At 38.0% G+C, this 21,737-nt stretch overlaps 1 protein-coding gene across 3 annotated transcripts in view; it reads right to left on the minus strand.

Annotated features, from left to right (window-relative positions):
• Positions 1-21,737, minus strand: part of LOC114025658 (BDNF/NT-3 growth factors receptor-like) — a 412,069-nt gene that overhangs the window by 298,236 nt on the left and 92,096 nt on the right. For all 3 annotated transcript variants that reach the window (XM_027839133.1, XM_027839134.1, XM_027839135.1), the window contains exons 9-10: positions 5,265-5,306; positions 2,146-2,246 (exon numbers count right to left, since the gene is read on the minus strand). In XM_027839133.1, the coding sequence (XP_027694934.1) occupies positions 2,146-2,246; positions 5,265-5,306 (143 nt within the window). The remainder of the gene's footprint in view (positions 1-2,145; positions 2,247-5,264; positions 5,307-21,737) is intronic.

Here is a 21,737-nt window from a genome sequence, read left to right on the forward strand (position 1 = left end):
AGGAAGGAAGGAAGGAAGGAAGGAAGGAAGGAAGGAAGGAAGGAAGGGAAGGAAGAAATAAAGAGAGAGAGAAAGAAAGAGGGAAGGAGGAAGGAAGGAAGGAAAGAAGGAAGGAAGGAAGGAGAGGGAAAGAGGAGGAGTCAGGAAGGGAAAGAGAAAGAAGAAAGAAAAAAGAAAGAAAGAAAGAAAGAGAGGAAAGGAAGAATTATAGAAAGGAGAAAGGAAGGGAGGGAGGGAAGAAGGGCAGAAAAGAGGGAAGAAGGAAGGAAGGAAGATACTGACTTGTGTTTCCGATTTTGTTTTGGGCTTTCTAGCTCAGAAACTAACTGCTAACTCAGATATTTTGCACTGAGGTATTATTTACACAGCAGTAATCTGGAGTATATCTCATTACTGAAAAATTTTGTAAAACATTGGCTTTGCACCTCTGATGTGAATCTCTAATAGTCTTAAAGAATCACAAGTATCCAGAATTTCCATAATCAATGTAGTCTAGATTATGATACTTCCTAGTAGAGAACAGTTCCAGAATAACCCGACCCAGACAAGGAGTAGTGCAAAGATAGATATCCAGCTGGGGAAGCATCTCCAGTGGGAAGCCTCAAAGGATCTTTGGCTCTTAACCATGACTCTGATAAAGGCAAAGATGTCACTCTTATCAAGTGGACAGATTACATGAAGATGAGAGGAGTAGCTATTAAATAACAGAATCTGGATCAAAAAGATCTCAGCAGTTGTTTTTACATGTAATTGAGAAAAAAGAAAATATTTAAAAAAGAAAAAAAAAGATCTCAGCAGACTTAGAATGACAGTCCTAATCTAATAAAATGTCCCCCCCCCATTTTTTTGAATGTGTCTACAATTTCATTGGTGTAGAGAATCTCCAATGATTAAACTCCCCCTCCCATGCTTTTCAGCACTTGCTTTAAAATCTAGAGAGTTGCCTTTGAGAACTGAAGCGACATGAACAGGATCATGCAACTAGTATGCACCCCAAGAGGGTCAAGAATCCAAGTTTTCCTGACTACAAAACCCGATCTCTTTCCACTGTGGTTTTTTGTCTACATGACAAACAATGTCATTTAACAGTGATAAATGGAAGTTCTGCCCTTGTCAGACCACATCTGAAGTACTCTGTTCAGTGCCAGGGGCCACACTGTAGTCAAGTCAAATGAGATCAATAGGCATTCATTAAGTGCCTACTATGTGCCAGGCCCTGTGCTAAGTGTTGAGAGGATATTGACAGGCTAGAACCCATCAAATGGAAGGGACAAGCAGAGTGAAAGAATTCAAGGAACTGAGTGTGTTTAGCCTGTAGATGAGAAGTCTTGAGGAGGGACATACTCCCTTCAAATATTTGAAGAGTCCTCATATAGAAACAGAGTCGGACTTGTTTGGCCCAGTACAGGAGCAATAGCAGAAGTAGGAGAGATGAGTGGAAGTTGCTGAAAGGCAGGTTTCTAATTGGGAAGCTCCTTAAGGGCAGGGGCCTCGACAGATTTTAATCTTGGTGTTTCCAGCATCTAGCACTATGTTTTCCAAAGAGTAGCTGCTATTATGTGTTTGTTGAATTTACATAAGAAGTAGCTTCCTCATTGTCAGAGCTATCCAAAATGAAATGGCATAAGAGGAAGCATGTTCTCTGGGACCAGAGACTTCAAGCACGGGCTGCTGTGTGGTAGAGATGAAGTTGAGATGATTGCTATTCAGACATGGGTTGGCCAAAGGAACACCAGGAATAAGCACACGGAACCTTTAATGTTATAAATTGGCAAATAGAGAGCTTAAGAGGATTACCCAAGGTCACACATCTAGTAAGCTGAGGAGGTGAGATCTGAAACCAGATCTTCCCGACACTCATTCCAACACTTAATCCGTGACACCACAAATGCCTCTATCTTAGTTTCTTTAAACTTGTATTATTTTCTTTGGAAATCAGTTGTTTCTCCTTCAAGCATTAAAGCAGTCGAGTATATGTGTCACATGTGGGTGTCACACACATGCATGTACACACTCATGCATCAGAAGGAAAAGATCAAACCTTTCCTGTCCTGGTAGGGAGGCAATGATCAAAAATGTATTACTATCCTATTCAGTCAGTAAGTCTGCACAGTCTCAAATCAGGAAACTTCTTTTTACACTCACCGTGATGCTATCTTCATTATCTTTGTTGGAAACATCTGTTGAAGTGATGGGATTACTTTTATTTGTAGTTTCTCCAATATCATTAGGTGTGGTCTCATAATCTTAAAATAGATAGAAAAGGAGAGTGAGAGGGAGGGAGAAGCAACAATGATTATGTCTTTACCAATAACTACAAAGCTTCAAGCCTTCAGTAAAACAAAAAGCACAGCTAAAATGCATGACAGTGTTCTGAGAATTTTTTTGTGGCAGAGGCATTGTTAAGCTTACTAAATAAATCCAGTGTAATGTTGGGCTCACACAAAGCCAAAAATTTTATTCATCCCAGGCTTTTTTTTATCAGTTTTTTTATGGGTCAAGTTCAAGTTTTTTTTTTTCCTTGTGCATAATAAGATAACCTTGGCTATTAACTCATCACCCAAAATAAAATCTGAAAAGGAGACTTTAATGAACAATAGAACCATTGAACTTTTGTGCTTTCATAGATCTTAAGGATTGTCCAATCTAGTCGCCTCATTTTATAGATGAGGAAACTGAGGCTCAGGGAGTGATTTGACTAATGTCCCCCAAGAAGTAATTGGAAGCTTGAACTATAAAACCCATCTCCTGACTAAGCCTTAGGAGGAGCAGGCTTGGGGAGGTGGAGGGGTGGGGGGAGTGAGGAGGTAAGAATTGGTGGGGCAGAAAAACTCCAAGTGAAATCATTGAGGTTTGTTATTATCCTAAAGATAGATTCTTACTTTTCCAAGATCTAAATTGTCAGTTTTGGGGTTTCTGAAGTACCTGAGGGAAGGAAAATTGTTCCAATATAGTAATACATTTTGAGAAAATATTTGTCCTATACTTTAAATGCACCTTCAACTTAAATGCTAAGTCTATTAATTCATTTTCAAGACAAGGTATCATCTTGTCCTTGATCTACTAGCAGCTTCTTCCTTCTTCAGTAACATATATAACAAGGAAAATATCTAATAACTCTGTCATGGTTTAAAAAAAAGGGAAGGAGGGAGTTTTGAGATTTGTTTTGTTTTGTTTTAGCCAATATCCTTTAATCAACACATAGGTGAAGTGTCTTTCATCAAGACGGAACAAACTACAAAGGAAACTGGTCTGGCAAAATTCTAAAACATTCCTAGATTTTATTGTCTGAATTGTCCCCATAAGATCCAGAGTAATGGAATATAATTTGGTCTTAGCACAGTTTTCTCTGGAATTTAAATATAATCCATAAGGGAAAACACTGATTTCTAGAGTTATATAGAATATTCCAGAATTAGCATATGCTGAGTCCTTTGAGATCTTATTCAAGCCCCTGCCCACCTCTTCATTTTACAGATGAGGAAATTGAGACCTTGAAGGGTCAAATAGTTTGCCTGAAATCACCTAGATGGTGTCACAGGCAGGACAAGAACCCAGTGTTCCATCCAGGGCTTTTCCCACTGCACTGTCCTGTCTCTTTGGCTTAGTCCAGTCAGTTTCATATTTAATTATTCAAAGAATTAATCTCATTCAGGCCATCTTTATGGTCTTAAGACCCAATAATTTTCTTCATCAAATTTGAGTCAATATTGTACTCTGTCCCACTATTTCCAACAGCTCACTGGATCCAGAGCATGGGAGGCTAAAGCATGCCAAGAGTGAACCAATAGCTTCCAGAACATGGAATTCTGACCCAAAGAGCAACTGAAAAAATGCAGTCTGGGGCCAAGATGATGATTTTTTTAAAAAGAATGGTTTTAAGCTCCTGGAAAAGAGACCAGCAACATGATTCAGAAATATAAAAGAAAGATGTAGGTCATAATTTGCACATTTTTCCTAATCTTCCACCTCCCTTAATTTTTTTCCCCGGAGATTCCAACTATAAGTTATTCCAGGACCTTAAAAACTATATATGCATATACACACAGAGATATATGTATATATAAATATGTAAATTTACATGTGTATGTGCAAATATGTACACCAATTCACATCACAAAGCAACAAAATCATCCAAAACACCCCTCTAATAAGTCTGATCCGTCTTTTAAAGGGGAAGGAGGGAGGGAAAAATGACTGCCTGAATAAATCCAAACTGGTGAAGGCAACATGATTCCCAAGTGAAAAAAGTTTCAGTTGGGTAACACACACATTAATGGCACAAAATAGCAATGTTTTAAGCACAAATCATGAACCAGCTCCCCCCAGCAACCCTCCCATTCAGCTAGATCCCATCCCAGAATACAGGGGTGGTTTGGAAACCTATTAAAGAGGAGCTTTCACACTCAGGAAAAATACAACCCTTTCCTTCAACTGAACTATCAAAATGCAGTCACATTCTTCCCTATTTTTTTTTTGTGAGGCAGTTGGGGTTAAGTGACTTGCCCAGGGTCACACAGCTAGTAAATGTCAAGTGTCCAAGGCTGGATTTGAACTCAGGTCCTCCTGACTCCAAGGCCAGAGCTCTATCTACCATACCACCTAGCTGCCCCTGTTCTTCACTATTTTGTCCTAAACTTATTTTCTGCCGTGGACTTTTTTGTCTTTTTTAAGAAAATAATAATATAAAAATGGAAGCTGGAATTTGCTGGGACTCAGTTAATGTTCTGTGGTGGTACCAAATGCCAAAAGAGATTTATACTGAAAAGAAGTTTAAAGGTCATTTAGCCCAATCCCTTCATTTTACTGATTCTTTGTACTTACATTCCCAGTGGCTAGCACAGTGACTGACACGTAGGGGACATTTAATAAATATTTGTTCATTGACTGATGAATAAGGAAACTGAGAACCCAAGAAGGATAATGACTTGCTCAAGATTGCACAATTGTAGTTAGGAGTCAGAATGAAGAGCTAGAACCCAGGACTTCTAACTCTGCATTAAGTGTTCTTTCTACTATACAACACTAATTTACAATTTCTAAGTAGGAGGGGAAAAGTATCATTTGCGTGTTTTTAAACTTAAAATAAAAGAGCATAAAAATGGGTCATCAATATTAAATACTCTTAAAACATTACTTTAAAATTATATTGCAATTAGGATGTATGTTTAACTGAGTGTAATAGTTCATCTTTTAATTTGACAGATTTTATTTTCATCATACATGTTCTGCAAAAAAAAAAAAAATTTCAGAAAAGAAAATACCATAGCCACCATAAAGGTCAATATCGTAATTTGGATCTGTACCTAAACAGCAAAACAAAACAAAAAGAAAAGAAAAGTTTGTAAATATACATTTTGGAGTTATAAGGTTGCTATTCTTTACTGGCCCTCTAACATTCAAAACAGGCTAATTAGGCTTCTATGTCTATATTCAATGATACTGTTTTGTAAGAGATGCCGACATTAGCCGTCTTTGCTTCACATTAAAGTTTTGCTCAAAAGAACAAAGGTATCATTCATTACTAGAGGGAACTGGAAATATAATGGCAAATTAAAGCATAAACAATAAATAATTGTTCTTTCTATACCTTATAATTGTAATTTTATTTGTTATTTTAGCCCTCCTGTTCCAAATACAAACAGCAATTGTCTTGTTACCTTTACTTATCCCTGTGGAGGGCATTTGTTGTTGTTCTTATTAACCAAATTTTATTCATTTGCATACATAGGTACATGATTAATACATATTAATGCAGCCTTGAACACTGTAACCATAATAAAGGTACACATTTGCTCTATGCTTCAGTTTCATTGCGGTTCCCCAAACTGTATGCATTCTATTTGTAAAACTCTGAAACTAAATGAATTAAAACCCAAGAAATTAATACAGATTTACTAATATTATTTATGTAGAAAAAGTGATTGCAAATAAGTATTTTCTGGGAAGGAATTCCTCTATTAAAGTGATGTTCTGATGCTCTAACTTGGTAAGGAGGAGACCCTGGCTGTTCCAAGTTTATGCCAAGAGGGCATATTCTCTGATGGTCCTACCAAGCTTGGATTACAGGCTCTGTGATGGATGTTGTGCCCATTGTCTGAGAGCTAGACAACTTAAGCAAGACTGGTGATGCCTGGGAAAAGAATATTTTCAGGCATAACAACTCTCGTATACTGCAAACTAAAGTGTGGAAGGGTTGCAAGCTGTATCATGGATGGAGGATCCACACCTCTGAAATCATAAAACCTTAAAGAACTAAAGTAAAAGAAAAGGAGTTTAAAAATACTAACACAATGGTAAGAGATCATCAGCTTGATTTGTAGTTTTAAGATTTGTTTGCTTTTGTTTCTCCTTTGAAGATATCACAGCGATTGGAGAATTACATTTTAAGCTGTTATCATGGGAAATGATTTTTTTTTTACAAAATAACAACAGGTGATTGAAGCATTTGTGATTTATTCTCCAGCCAAAACTACACGGAAACCTTTGTAGAAATGTTTAACATGTTTTTGAAGCAAACTAAAAAAGGCAAAGCTTGTAAATCAATTCTTATAAATCTTAAATTCTCAGAAATCAATTGTACTCTCTCTTCCAATATGATAAATAGATACTATAACTATTTTTAATCAAAGTATAACCAAAGTTTCGGTCCTATGTATTTATTATGTAGGAGGGGGAAATTTTTTAGAACACGAACCAAATGGAGGAGTTAAAAACCTTAGAATGTTTACCCAATCTTTCAACAACATATTAAGTTCTGTTTAGGGAACTACTTGAGGAAATAATTGTGTACTTAAATTCTTAATAAATTTCATTGCCTCATACATTCAATTAATCAATCAATCAATCAGTTGATAATTATAGAGTCTCTACTATCTACCAAGTACTATGCTAAATGCTGGTGGTACGAATATAAAAGTGAGACAGTTCTGACCTTCAAGAAGTTTACATATCAGGGAATGGTGGCCAAAAAAGGGTAGTCTTGATTTATGCATTCACCGATTCAGGAAGCAAAATTTAAATGAACTTTGGTGCCACATATGATTAAGGAAAATTCCATTATAAATGGAGCTAGAAAGGGAAGTGGTATTTTTGCAGTCTTACAAAGAATATCTGGGCTTTAGTTCACAGGTGTTGCTACTGAGATTCAGTCAGCATTGGATGGTCATAGGAAACATTCCAAAATTCTCTCTCTCTCCCTACCTTAGCAGCATGAAGAAAGGAGGATATATGGAATGGACCCATGGCATGTTTCCCCTGGCCCCACCTCTATTTCTGCCAATTTCTGACATTGGCAGTGCTTACAAGACATCCCTTAGAAAAGTCCCCATCTTTCTGCCAATGGCCTAGCATCATAGCAACCGAATCAACTGGCTGAGAAAAAAAATTATCCAACCTTGATGTAATCAATCTTTAGTCAGAAACCAGTCAATTTCTACAGCATAAATGGTTTCTGACAAATCTTCCATTTTTAGATAATAATACTATGAAGATTCAGGAATAGCTTTATTTAAGTCATATTTTTAATCTAACTAAATGCCATGTAGGTTTATTTTAGTCCTGTCAAATTAAGAGAGCACCCAAAATAAACATATTTCCCAAATAGCACCCAGAGAAGAATCTCAGGGGTGGCAAATCTGCTCTAGCAAGGGTTATGTAAGGAAAATTAAGGGGATAAAGGGAATTTTGAGGTATAGACTTAAAAACAGAGAGATTAGCCTTTAGTTTTGCAATACAATTCACTGTTACTGCATTTTTGTTATCAACTTTTCTTTCAAAATGTGTCCTTTCCTAGTGCTATGAATCATCTCTAAATGCCAAGTTTTCCCTACCATAAACAGTCAAGATAACAAAGCCATATCTATACATTCTGAGAGGCACTCTATTTTCTAACTCAGTTTTTCTAGCTACATGAAAACTACCGTCACTTCACTTTCTTGGCAATGGCATCTAAATTTAGCATGAAATTATGAAACTAGAAGAAAGTGGCTAGAACACGGCACTTTCCCCCCTCCCTAGCACAGTCACTGTGCTGAGTTTGGCAAAGACAGACTCACCCCTTACAAAGGAAACACCTGTCACTGTTCTGAAGTCCTAGTCTAGGGCATCTGTCACACATTGGGGGAAGACCTTGGGAGAAGGAGTTTATGAGAACAATGTTGCTATGATTAGAGCAGGCCCTTAGTTTTATCAAACCCAGTAGTTTGCCTCCAGCAAGAGCTAAATCAATCAAAACCTTCAGTTATGCTTACTCTGCAAGGCTTACAATGTCATCAACATCATTCTCTTTGAGGCTCTCGTATAGATTAAAAAGTCTCTACTAGTATCTCACAGTAATTCTGTTTGTTTTAAAAATCCAGCTGCAGTGTCCATCCAGATGATGCCCTGGACAACTACTTGTATCGTTACCTTTTTACTTGATTCTAATTGACTGATCCTTAACTTAAGGTGCAATAAAATTAATAATTTACTATATTAGTCAATTTGACAACCAGGATAGCAACATATCAAAGGACTAGAAAAACTAATGATTTGCTAATTTTTTTCAGGAAACCCACAAGGATTTGTAGGACCCCCTTATATAGTCATGAAGAAGCATTGGGAATATCTTAATGAGTATGGGGATGAGGGGAGAGAATCCTATAAAGAGAGAGGAAATGGGAGAATTAGGACTGGGGAATAGACTTCGATTATTCTCAACTGAATAAAATATGCTGCTCTGAAAAAGTGGGTTGGCTACTCATACCAAGAATGAAGGTAGCACACAGTAGTTCTGATTAATCCAACTCGAAAGATTTATATAAGGGTAGGATGACAGACTTAGAGCTGGAAGGGACCTCAGAGTTTGACTAGACCAACTGGCACATTTTACAGGTGACAGAGCTGAGGCACAGAGATTGAGTGACTGCACTAAGGTCCTACTGCTGATAAGTAGCAGCTTTGAACCGTGCTCCTGTGGAAGGAAATATGGAAATTTGGTAGGTCCACTTCCCCACTGAAGGGACATTGAAAATCATCCAAAAATTCAAGAAAGAGGTAATATACAGGTTATAAGTGTAGAAGTTACCCTATTGTTAAGCAATTATTCTTATTGCCAAAGTGTGATTATATAACATAACATAAACTATAAATATTTTATTTGCATATACAAATAATACAAATAGGTAATATTAATATAATATAAAAAGTACTTTTTCTGATGGCCAATTTTCTATTTTCTTTTTTTTTTTTTTTGGTTAGGCAATGGGGATTAAGTGATTTGCCCAGGGTCACACAGCTAGTAATTGTTATGTGTCTGAGACTGGATTTGAACTTAGGTCCTCCTGACTCCAGGGCCAGTGCTCTATCCACTGCACCACCTAGCTGCCCCCCCCCAATTTTCTATTTTCTGAAAAGAACAATTCAGTTCAGACTGTTACGTGACTGGCTCCATAGCTTATTCTTGATTTTCCAGTGGAAGAACTAATATTTAGCACTGGTGGAGGAGGGAGGCAGGATTCAGGCTCATGTAGCCATCCTGAGAACCTCCACATGAAAAAAGAAATAAGTTCCACTGGCACCCTTAATTATATTGTTTCCCATCTCCACTGGACCACTTGGACATTTAGGCTACTGACACGCTTATGACACATATAAGTTGTCTGACCCTAGCCAATCACTTAATATCTCCGTGCTTTAAGCATTTCCCTAATACTATAAGTTGTAGAGAAGATGCCAACTTGCATTGGCAGAGAATCTTTTTCAATAGGAGTTTCTGACATCCATGAAAACATAGGTCCAAATCTAATCCCTATCCCTAAAACTGAGGCACCCACAGCTCAACCCTAAATTCAGCTTGATTTAATTTAACAGAACATTAATTAAGCACCACTATGTGTAAGGGATGCGACAAACCTAGGGTACAGCCGTCATCATCTTAATTCCAAACTAAATAACTGATACGGAAATTTTAAGAAATTCACAGAACTATTTACTTTAACTCGTTTTATTATCCTAGCCAAGGTCGTTCCATTTCTTCTGTATCTTATGAATAAAGCTTATGCCTGGAAAACTCCTGGATTTAAAAGAAAAACATACTTTTAGGATGAAAAAATAATATTTTTGGAAGAGAGATGGCATTACAGAGGGATGTATTTTCCATTCTATTGCCGAGGTATAAATAACAGCCCAAACGAAAAAGCCAAACAATATATAACTAAAAGAGGCATCTGTTTTCTTATTTATGCTCTTATTCTACTGCAAAAAAATCTCTTTCATTTCAATTCAGGTTTTGTTTAGTAGAATTTAAAAAAAAAACTTTTCAAAAACCCATATGATTAAAACAACAGAACGATAAATCAACAATGAACTGTTCTTTTCAACTATCCCTTCATTGCTCTAGGAAAAATGTTCCTGAAGTTTTCTATCTCTGTAACATTGAAGAGTTGAACTATATGACCTCTAAGATCTCTTCTCATCTTTAAATTCATGATTCTATAATCTAGTTTTTTGTCTTTGCTCCTTCTCCTCTTCCTCCTTTCCCTCCTCCTCCTCCTCCTCCTCCTCTGTCTTTGTCTCTGTCTGTCTCTGTCTGTCTCTGTCTGTCTCTCTGTCTCTCTGTCTCTCTCTGTCTGTCTCTGTCTCTGTCTCTGTCTCTCTCTCTCTCTCCCTCTCCTCTCTGTACCTCTTTCTCTGTCTCTGTATGTCTCTCTGTCCCTGTCTCATATTAGAAATGTGATTTCACTGACACTGGGCATTGTCTCTGCCAACCTAAATCAGCACCTGCTCCACAAATGAATCTTAGAAAGTTGCCTAGAACAATGAGATGCTAAGAACCTTGCCCAGTTTTCAAAAGCCACTATTCCTCCTAGGTAGAACTTCCTGGCTTGGAGGCTGCCCCTCATTTTCACTATGCTGCCTCCTCCCTTCCTCAGTAGAAGCTTCTCTTAGTAGAAGATTAAACATCAGAGCTGGAGGTTCAGGCCACCTGGGTTTCATGCACACTTACTACCACTTGCTTGCTTTGTAGCACTGGGAGAGTCAATTAACTTTCTACATCAAATGACTCTTCCAAAAGACAGATAAAATAATAGCATTCTCTTCGCCAACTTCACAGGAGCTTTCTGAAGCATAATTAATTAACATTAGTGCTCCTGGGACACAAAAAGCTATTTAAGTATAAATCTTAATTATCATAATTATTATAAATTTAAGTCCTAACCATACTCTTTAGGACATACTCAGGTATTTAAAGCAGAGATGTAGACTGAACTGGCTGTTTCTCCTGTGACACACATCTTGCTCTAGTGTCATGAAACAACAACTGGCAAAAAGCCTGAAAGAGACATTAGGTGAGCTTTACATTTTCACAATCCTCATATTTGGGAAAACTTTATTTGAGAGAACTGAAAAGGACTATCCCTTTCAGATATCACGTACCATTTTCTTCTGTAAATCTTTAAGGCAATCATCATGCTAAATTGTGTATTATACTTGTCTGTTTATACCTGATGTGTTAACTATAAACTCTATGAAGACAAGGACTGTGTTTAATCTAACTTTGGTATTTCATAGGATCATAGATTTAGAGCTAGAAGGGCCCTTGGAAGCAAATGAATCCAGTCCCTCATTTTACAGATGAGGAATCTGGGCACAGAGAATTGAAGACTTGTACAGGGTCATAGCACTAATAAGTGTCTGGGATGGGTTCAATGCTCTTTCCACTACTACCTCTTATACTCAGAATAGCCTTCAGCACCTAGAACAATGATTTGATCATGTCTGAACCAGACTTGTCATTTCTTCTGTCTAGAAAACTGCTAATAAGGGAGCTTCCTCTAGCAAAGCAGTCTGAATGAGTTGCTCAGGACACAGGACACAGGTTACCTCGGGTTGCTAGAGCCATTAGATATCAAAGTCCTCTGACTTGAGTCAAGATCTCCTGACCCTAAGGCCGGTTCTTTATACAAGATGCCATACGGTCTTGACAATAACAAGCCCATCATAAATTATAACTAAACTGAATGGAAATAGTGAATCTCTGTGGACAGGAATAACAATAATAACTGTATAGTGCTTTGAGGTTTGCAAAGAACTTTACATGTATTATCGAATCAATTAGTTTCTTTTAAAATGTTTGTTGAATGAATAAACTTAGCTTTTTAGGACTATATGCACTTATTTTACTCTTCAGGGTCAAATATAAATGACACAGTTAGCACTGATCCTTCCAAAGGGCTACATTATTACCTCAATAAAATATCTTCTAACGTAATCCAATTCAAGAAGCTTTCATTAAGTAGCTGCTATGTGTTGGGCACCATACTAAACTCTAGGGATACAAAGACAAACTGAAAGCCAGTCTCTGCCCTCAAGATGTCTGTACCCCACATTTTGAGAGTAGAGAAAGGGAAGTATAGAGGAGAATGTTTCCTGGCATTTGTAGGGTTTTTTTCCTGATCCACAAACAGTTTGCAAAAAGAAACTACTGTTAGGGAACAAATAGACAGCTAAAGTCATACTACCTCCCATCTATTTTAATATGTTCTTACAGTACTACTCAAAGGATCGTTGTTGTTTTTGTTGAGTCATTTCAGGCATGTTGGACTCTTTGTGACCCTATTTGGGGTTTTCTTGGCAAAGATACTGGAGAAGTTTGCCATTTCTTTCTCCAGCTCATTTTACAGATGAGAAAACTGAGGCAAATGGGGTTAAGTAACTTGCCCAGGGTTACATAGCTAGTAAGTAAATGTCTGAAGCCGGATTTGAACTCAGGTCTTCCTGACTCCAGGCCTTGCACTCTATCTGCTGCACCACCTATCCCCCCAAAATATCATCGGGTCATAGATTTGGAGCTGGAAGGGACCTCAGAGATATTTTACTTCAACCCCTTCATTTTACAGATGAGGAAGCTGAGTGTCAGCGATATTAAGTGACTTGTCCAAGGTTACAAAGGTAGCAAGTTTCAAAAGTGGGATTTGGACCTGTGTCCTTTGATTCTACCCTAATAAATGTGACAGATATTTATCCTAATTTATTCAAGGCTAGAAAATGTAATGCCTCAAATAAGGATACATTAGTATGGACACCCTATTTAGATTGGTTTAAGTCCTGAAGTCTTTCAGTTTACCTGTAAATCATCCTCCTGTTCATTTTTATGGAAACTTTTAACCTTCAAGAAATGGCACAGACAGCACCATTTGACCAGAGGAGCCTGTCATATATCCCTTGACAATCTCCCAGAGTTTAAATCGGATGCTCATCATATCCATTAATTTTTCCTTCAAAGAGATATGAACAATCTCACTGACTAACTATATTCTCCAGTCAATAGTCATGCAGAGTTTCATGTTCACCAAAGTGCTTTTAACATATGTAGGATTAAATTCCAACTGCAGCTACACCTTGGATCAATTTCACCTCAGACAAGTTTAAAAAAAAAAAAAAATTTGCCTGTAAGCTAAATAAGATACATCACAACCTTAGAAGAGACCTTGAATAACCCAAGTTCTTTTGTACCTTCAGCTGCATTTTCTACCTGTCATCTAATACTTAGAGTTCACAAACTGAAGAATTCAACTTAAGGAATTCAACACATTCACTCTTGCTTCCACCTGCCTAAAGCACCTTTACCCTGTGCATGTACACAAATTCTCTCCCTCTCTCTCTCTCTCTCTCTCTCTCTCTCTCTCTCTCTCTCTCTCTCCCCCCTCTCCCTTCCTCCCCCCTCCCCTCCACCTCCTTTCTCCCTTCCTCTTCCCCTTTACTCCCTTTCTCTGTCTCCCCCCATCTCTTCCCTTTCCCCTCTTCCTTTCACCTTCTGTTCCATTTTCATCTCCCACTCCTCTTCCCTCTCCCCCTCCCCTTAATATCCTCAGTTATATTTAAAACTCAATGAACAGCTCCAGGGCAAATGATGTCGTCTTGATCAGCATCTAACAAGTTCTGGCAATGAATCAAGTCAAAGACAGAAAGATAATCAACAGAAACAGAAGGTTTGTGAAGTCAATGAACTTGGTCTGCAACATACTGAGATCATTTCCAACATGGCATTTTCTCAGTAATATAAAAATTTTTTGCTAATAGTCATATTCTCAAATGCCCAGGATGAGTTTCGCTGGCTTGTGGGTGTAGAGTAATTACAAGCCAAGAGCTTTGCTCTTTTAACTCTAGCTATTGAACTTCTTGGGGTAAGAAAGTGCTGGTCACCAGAACCCAGAAATGCGAAATTAGCTTCAGTCTTTCTATGTAGCCCAAAGTATGACTCTGTGTTAGCTGCTTAGGTAGAAGTGGAACCCTCAGGGGACCCACCCCAGCTCCTTCATCCTCTATGGATATGCAACTTATTTTCCTTCCTAGTCAGTGGCTATAAGGCAAAGTCAGACTTGAACATTCTCATCCTCGCAGTGAGATAAGGCCCAGGCAACGATCAGTTAAGCAATGCTGGGCAAATCATCAAATGGCTATTATGGAGGGAGGGCAGAGCTATGCTAGAAAGGTTGTATATAATTTAGAACCTCTATTTTGAGCAGGATATGCTGACAAGGCCCCTCACCCACCCAAAAAATCCATACCGCAACCAGAAAATGCTTCCACTTTTTTTTCCAATATCTTTGTGACCATCAGATCTGGGAGGTGCTGTTAATTCCAGGAATAACTTTTCCAAATATGGGAACCTAACAGCCATTGGTTACGTAAGCTTCACTTACCTGCTACAGGATGCTGCCTATTGGCTATGTATAGTAAAAGGGCCTGAAAAGGTAAACACACTGAATCTTTGCAAGGATCAGGGAGGAAGAGACCACTATCAGTGCTAATCAACTTCTTTCCCTTTCAGTTTAGCTACTCACTTCTTCTGATCTCTAGTCTAGTGGACCCACAAGTGGACCCACTAGAAGCCAGGCTGAGAAATTCTCCAGCAGATATGTTTGCCTTCTATGATGAGTTTGGGGTTTCTTTGTTTTTTGATATTTATTTAATAGCATAAGATTAAAAAAAAAGAAAGAAACTTTGCCTCTCATTAATGGCAAAAGAAGATCTAAAAAATAAAGATGCTTTTTTGTTCCATGAAACCTCCACAATATGAGAGACCACTCAGGGAATAATCTTAGACTGAGACTTATTTCAAGTCTTTGCAAAAGTTTTACATTTATTCTCATTTATTTCTGCAGCTTTTTTAGATTTATAATCATCCTGCTTCCTGCTCCTCTCCTTTCCTCATAAGATTGTGAGATTTTTGAAGGGTAGGTAATGTTTTCTACTCCCTTTGAATTAGAACTCCTCACCACTTCAGGAAGTACAATGTTCTCTGTACACAGAAGGTGCTAATTAAATGGGACTGACCTAACTGACTATAAGTAGTGGAAAGATTTAGAAATGGAAGGTCATCTAGTTCAAATTTCTCATTTTACAAATGAGGAAACTGAGACCTAGAAAGACTAAACGACACACTCAAAGCCAGGGAGGCAGTAAGTAGCAGAGATGGGATTTAAACTTAAGTCCTTGACTCCAAGTTGCACCACACTGCCTTGTGAGAGTGCCAAGCAAACTTCATAAGATGGCACAACTGAAGGACTGAATAACAGCCTGAGAGGCATCAGAGCAAAGTGAATCAAGCAGACCAAGGCAATCATCAGGTAATGCTGAATAGGTAACTTACAAATCGTCAAATGGCTATCATAAGGAGAGAACAAATTTGGAGTCAGGAAGTCCTGAGTTCAAATCCTAACGGAGACACTTACTAGCCACATGATCCTGGGTGAGTCACTTAACTGCTCTTAGCCTCAGCTCCTCATCTGTAAAATGGTGGGGTTGGACTACATAGCTTCTAAGATCTTTTCCAAAAAAAAATCCCTTCCAGCTCTGAGTCATGTTCCTGCAAGAGGTAAACTGAGAAAGGAGATGATAAAGAATGCTACCCACCTCCAGACAGAGAGGCAATGAACTCAATATACAGAACAAGGCATATATTCTCGGACATGGACAATGTGGGAATTTGTTTTACTTAACTGTGCATATTTGCTACAAGGGTTTGAGTTTGGGGAGAGGGTAGAGAAGTAGGCAGGAAAGAAAATAAATACCTGTTAATTGAAAATTTTTAATTAAAAAAGAAAATGTTTATGAAATGCTACAAATTCTGGCAGACATGGTTGATATATTGGTTAGTTTAATGAACTGAGTTTTTTTCTTCTTTTTTTGAAAAATTCTTTGTTATCAGGAATTGAAAAATTCTGGGAGGGAAAGAGAAGCATGTATTGGGAAATACATGTGATGTAAAAACAAAAGCAATCAATAAAAATTAAAACAAAAAAAAGAAATTGGAAAGTAGGCATGCTTGGCAATGACAGTATCTGGAAGGCTCAGACTTGAAAAAAATTTTAACTACTTTTTTTTGTAGTATCAACTGTGCCCCAAGCAAGAGCATGTACATATATCTCATCTCTCAGGTTTGTCTTTTGTTTCTGAGAATGAAATCTAGGTTGATCTAAACTACTGATGTTATCTTCAGAAAACCAAGGACCTCCTCTTCTGTTCTTTAACAGGCTACTATAGCTCCTCCTAACCTATCAACAGCTGGAATGCTTTGAGGTCCTCAAAGAGGAGAGAAATACACGCCCCACCCCAGCTGCCATTAAACTGGAACCAGGTCTGCTTTAAGTAACTGCTTATTCCCACTACTGAAATGGAAGTGTTCACAACCCAGTATCATGATATCAATGAAGGATGTTATTACCAGCTTACAAATCCTGGAACTGGGGGGAAAAAATCAGGCCAGCCTAAAAAACAAAACAAAACAAAACAAAAAACACAAGAATTTGAAAACAGGACCCACAGCATTAATGATGAACTCATTCAGGCTACAGATTTTATTCATATCAGATACAACCTGGTCAAGACACTGATAAGTGTGGAAAATACTGAATGAAAGTTTCTTGACCAAGTAAACATTTGAAGAGGGTGGAGAAGACTGAATTTTTATTAATATATTCATTTGATTTATATTACAGTCCCAAGCCTAAAACATCAACCCCAACCAACCCACCCACCCTGCACTGCCAAGAAGGCTGAATAATAGTAACTTTCATTAATATAATATTCTAAGTTTGCAAAGTGTTTTCCTTGTGAGGTTGGTAGGGTAGGTATCATTATCCCCATTTTATAGATGAGAAAACTGAGGTAAAATGACTTGGTTAAATGACTGAGGTAAAATGGTCATTGGTTAAAATGACTTGTGCAAAATCACATAAGTAGGAAGTGGTAGATCCGGGATTCAAAACCAGATCCCCTGTGCTCTCTCCACGATACATCTTGAAAAAACATGAAACTTCTTCAACAATTGCTACTTGCTATGCACACTCTAGTGTCCCATTTTATTATTAGGATTAGAGCTAATGGGTAATTCTTGGCCTATTTCTCCAGCTTTCCACCCATTTCTATTTAGCCTCTCCCTACAGGTTTTTAGCTTCATTCTTCATTATGGCACAAACTCTAGGATGGGTGATGCATATGGACTTCAGACCACTCAAGTGAGAGATTTTAGCTTGTCTTTCAAAATCCCAGAATGCCAAGAGAGAGCCAACAGTTCTCTTCAGCTTTCATATGAGACAGAAGGTTGTGTTCTGTTGTTACAAACAGAACAGAAAGCCCACAAGAGCAGAGTTCAGTATCTAAACTTAGAATCTGCTATGTTCAATTCAAGAGCTAAGAAAAAAGCTTTTCCTTCCCATTACTGGTCGATAGCCCAGACCTGCAACAAAGACCAGACGAGGAAGAAAGTGGCTTGATCCCTGGGGTCCTGCTAATGCCACAGAATCTGAAGTTCCTTCAGTAGAGCTTCAAATGGCAGAATTAAGTCCTTCAGAATTAGGACTGTGGCTAAGGCATATGACATGGACTAAAACACTCAGGACTTTGCATTAAAAAGCTCCAAAATGGGAGTTTTTAACTTAGGGGCCATGAAATTGATTTTTGCATTTTCAATGTAATTGTTTTCCTTGGTAATCCTAAGTATTTTATTTCATGAATTTAAAAATATTATTCTGAGAAGTGGAGGTTTCACCAGACAACCAAAGGGGTACATGACCCCCAAAAAAGGGTAAGAACTCGTGCTCTAAAAAGGACCTACCTGAATGCCAAGCCCTTTGTCTTTATTGGCTGTGAGCCAAGAAATAAATTCTGCCTTTGTTTTATGAATGGCACCCTGTGGGCCAACAGGTCATTGGTTAGAATTTTCTCTCTAAAAATCTGAGACAGAGCATTAGCTATCTTTTCTGGTGATCTTATGCTGTAGGCTTATAAAAGACTACATAGAATTATATTTGCCCTAATATCATTCGATTATAAACTTCAGGAGGGCAGGGTCTCTGCCTTTCTTTGTAACCCCAGCACTTCTGGTACACAATAAACATTTGTTGGTGACTAATACAAGAAACCCACTTTCACTTGGTACCAGTTTTGGTTTTTTGGGTTTTGTTGTTATTTTTTTTCTTCATTTTGATCTCTGATGCATGAGCAGAGGTGAGCATCAGGAAAAATGAAGTTTCTAGTTGAATGTGGAGACCTCACCCCAGTGAATGTGAGAGCTGGTGTTTTAATTCCATCAACTAGGTATAGAAAGAAACATAAGCGTGGATGTGGACTTAGGTAAAATGTGTCCTCATTCAGTACTTTGGATTTAGAATGATCCTCCAGTTGACAAGAACTACTAAATTAAATGTAAGGACAAATGTTTGATTTTAATTTTAAAACATCAGGAAAATATTTCATAAGAGAAGAAAGGCAAGAAAAAGAAGGAAGGAAGGAAGAAGTAAGGAGGGAGGGAAGAGGCAGAAAAAAAGGAGGGAGGGAGGGAAGAAAGGAAGGAAAGGAGGGAGAAGAAAAGAAAGGAAAAAAGGTAATGGAATGAATGGAGAGAAGAGAAATAATTTGGGGAAATATCACTTGTGTTTGTGGACCTTATATAAACTTGCAGAGAGATTTTATCAATCAGTTAATGGCATCTGCACACAAGCAGCTTACAACATAACAAGCCATTCAAAGGGGATTGGGTTCAGTCCCTAATTCACCTCTAGGTTGTGGCTGTAACACAGTACTAGTTTATGTATTTAAGCAAACAGCAATCTTTAGTTTCTGTTTTGCTGCAGCTATTATACTGAGCTCACAGATGGGTAAGGTCCTACCAAACTTCCACAGATTTTCTGTATTTCAAAGACTTGATGTAATAGGGGTGACAATGTTTACTGCCTTCAATGACTGCTCTCCCTCATAGATTCATTTTGCCCACAGTTCCAACAAGGGTGTAGCTGCTACTCACTGGATAATGCTCTGGAAAGCAAAACTCCTGGGCTACCTTATTAGAGACTGTCTAAGACAGCTGATATAGACCTGGAAGAGAGATAAGAGCCACACCATAGCAGCTACATGGAATAAATATGAGAAATAGCAAAGGTGCTGGGGTGGGAGGAGGGGGTGGAAAAGGACAGAGATAATTTTAGGGTTCCAGTGGTCTTTTAGATGCTGTGCCTAGAACCCAGAGCTTCCCATTCTGCATCTGTGCTAAAATGGAAATGATGAAACCAATCTGACACCTGGAAGTGAGTGACTAGATCTGGCCCTGTCCCACTATGGCAAGGAGACAGAAGGGTTAACTACAGATCAATTAGCACTCTAGGGAGACAACTGGGGATGGTAGCCATTTGGGAATGGATCTTCATAGTGTTTAAAACTTGATCTAATTTGCTATGGCCTTGCCACTTTTAAAAATTAAAAGTATTTCTTTAAGTCATGTGTCACATGCTGTGAATTTGAATATACAACTACCCAAATAGTACCATGACCTTGACTATAGCTGAAAGTTGGGCTATAACAACCTTAACTAAATAAATGCTAGCTATTATCATCGTCATCCTCATCCTCATCCTTATTTTCCTTCTCTTCCTCCTCCTCCTCAGTGGGTCCCGATGTAACAAGAACAAAAAGAACAGAAGGAATAAAAAAATAAAAAGAAAAGGATGAAGCTATCAAATGTTTGCGATTGAAATTATTTTTTAAAGAGAAGCCTGAGAAACTAACAGTCATTTTGCAGAAGAAAAAGCAATGTCTATTACTAGGTAGATTAGGATTGGATAGATTAACAATGAAATTGGGATGCAAATATGACAAATGCTGTAAAGAAACTTTAAAAAGTAATACTTGTGAAATTGTTATTTCATTGTACATTGGACTTTATAGCTTAATTATATTCTGAAGAGGATTGTATCATCTTTATCTCAATCATTGGCTCACTCCTTAGAAAATCATGCAAAAGAAAAACACCTCACTGGTGTTTTGGGATTTTTTTAATCCCAATACCATAACCTTCACATAAGTTTCACTCCCCAAATCTTCAAACAGGAAATGGCTATAAATAAAAACCCTGGGATTTGGTTATAAATGTGTTCCCCAAAACACAGAAAAAAAAAAACAGTCAGCAGGAGATTTACTATTGTAAAAGCAGCTATCCAGCCAAACTCACTTAAGAGAGAGATTTAATGGAAAAGACAACTGCCTGTAGTATCTGAGAAATAAATACAGATGTACCTTGCTTTGTGCAATAAATGTGTTCCTGAGAAGTTATGTTAAAAATAAATGAATGGATGGATGAATAAGGTTATGTGTAAAAAGAATTGCTGTAAATCAAGACATTTTAAATGACTCTGCTAAGGCATTCCTCTTACTTGTAATATATGTTATCAAATGAGATAGCATATGTAAAGAGCTTTGCAAACCTTACAAATGCTAGTTAGGAGGAGGAGCAGGAAAAGGAGGAGGAAAAGGATCATTCTCATCATCCCAAACCTTTAAATCCCCCAGACCTTCAGAATTCTGCTATGACCTTATTCTATCAATTATCCCTCCTCTCTTCAGACCTTTGATTTTACCCCTCCACTGGTTCTTTCTTCTCTATTCAAAAACATGCTGTAGCCTCTAAATGGGGGTGGGGTGGGGAATAAACCCTTCTTTCAAGATTTTCCTCAAGTCCTACTATCCACTCAAAGTACTATCCTCTCTCCTTCCCCTTACCACCCTTCTAGTTAGAGAAATCCCCATTTTACTCTTATAACCCCTTGTAACCTGGTTTTCACATCCTCCTCACTCTACTCAAGTCTCTCAAACTCACTAAATCCAACATGGTGCACTCTGTTCTCATCCTCCTTGACCTCTCTACACTATCTGAGAGGCTAAATAGTCCTGCCTTCATGAAAATCTCTTCTCCCACAACTCCCACTGTAAATATGCTTCTGCAGTTGCTGCAGCCCCACTGAAAACCCAGAAGAAAAGATTCTTGCCACCACAGTTCTTGACATTATCAAATAGCTCAACATTAGAAGAGATATGGTTTTCACTGGAAATGACATGAGATGATGCATTACTATGATACCTTTCTGTCTGACTTGAAGCTAAAACTTCCTATACATATCACCTCCCCCACTTAGAATGGGAACTCTTTAAGAACAGTCTCTGCTTTTCCATTTGAATCCCCAATGCTTAGCTTAGTGCTCTGTCATACATTCATTCCACGGCTGTGCATTTTCCTGTTCCTTCTCCTGTCTCTCTGACTGTTCTCTTCTCATTCTCCATCTCTAGTTTCCCTTCCTCTTCCCACCCCTTAAGTTTAAGGTTTTTTTTTCTTAGATTATTCTTTGGCTACATTCTTTCCCCTGAGATCATATCCACTCCTTTCGTTGCAATTGTAATAGCTAGGAGGACCTATCTCCAGC

Source organism: Vombatus ursinus, unplaced genomic scaffold (genome assembly GCF_900497805.2).
Source record: "Vombatus ursinus unplaced genomic scaffold, bare-nosed wombat genome assembly UNPS02014832.1, whole genome shotgun sequence".
NCBI lineage: Eukaryota > Metazoa > Chordata > Mammalia > Diprotodontia > Vombatidae > Vombatus > Vombatus ursinus.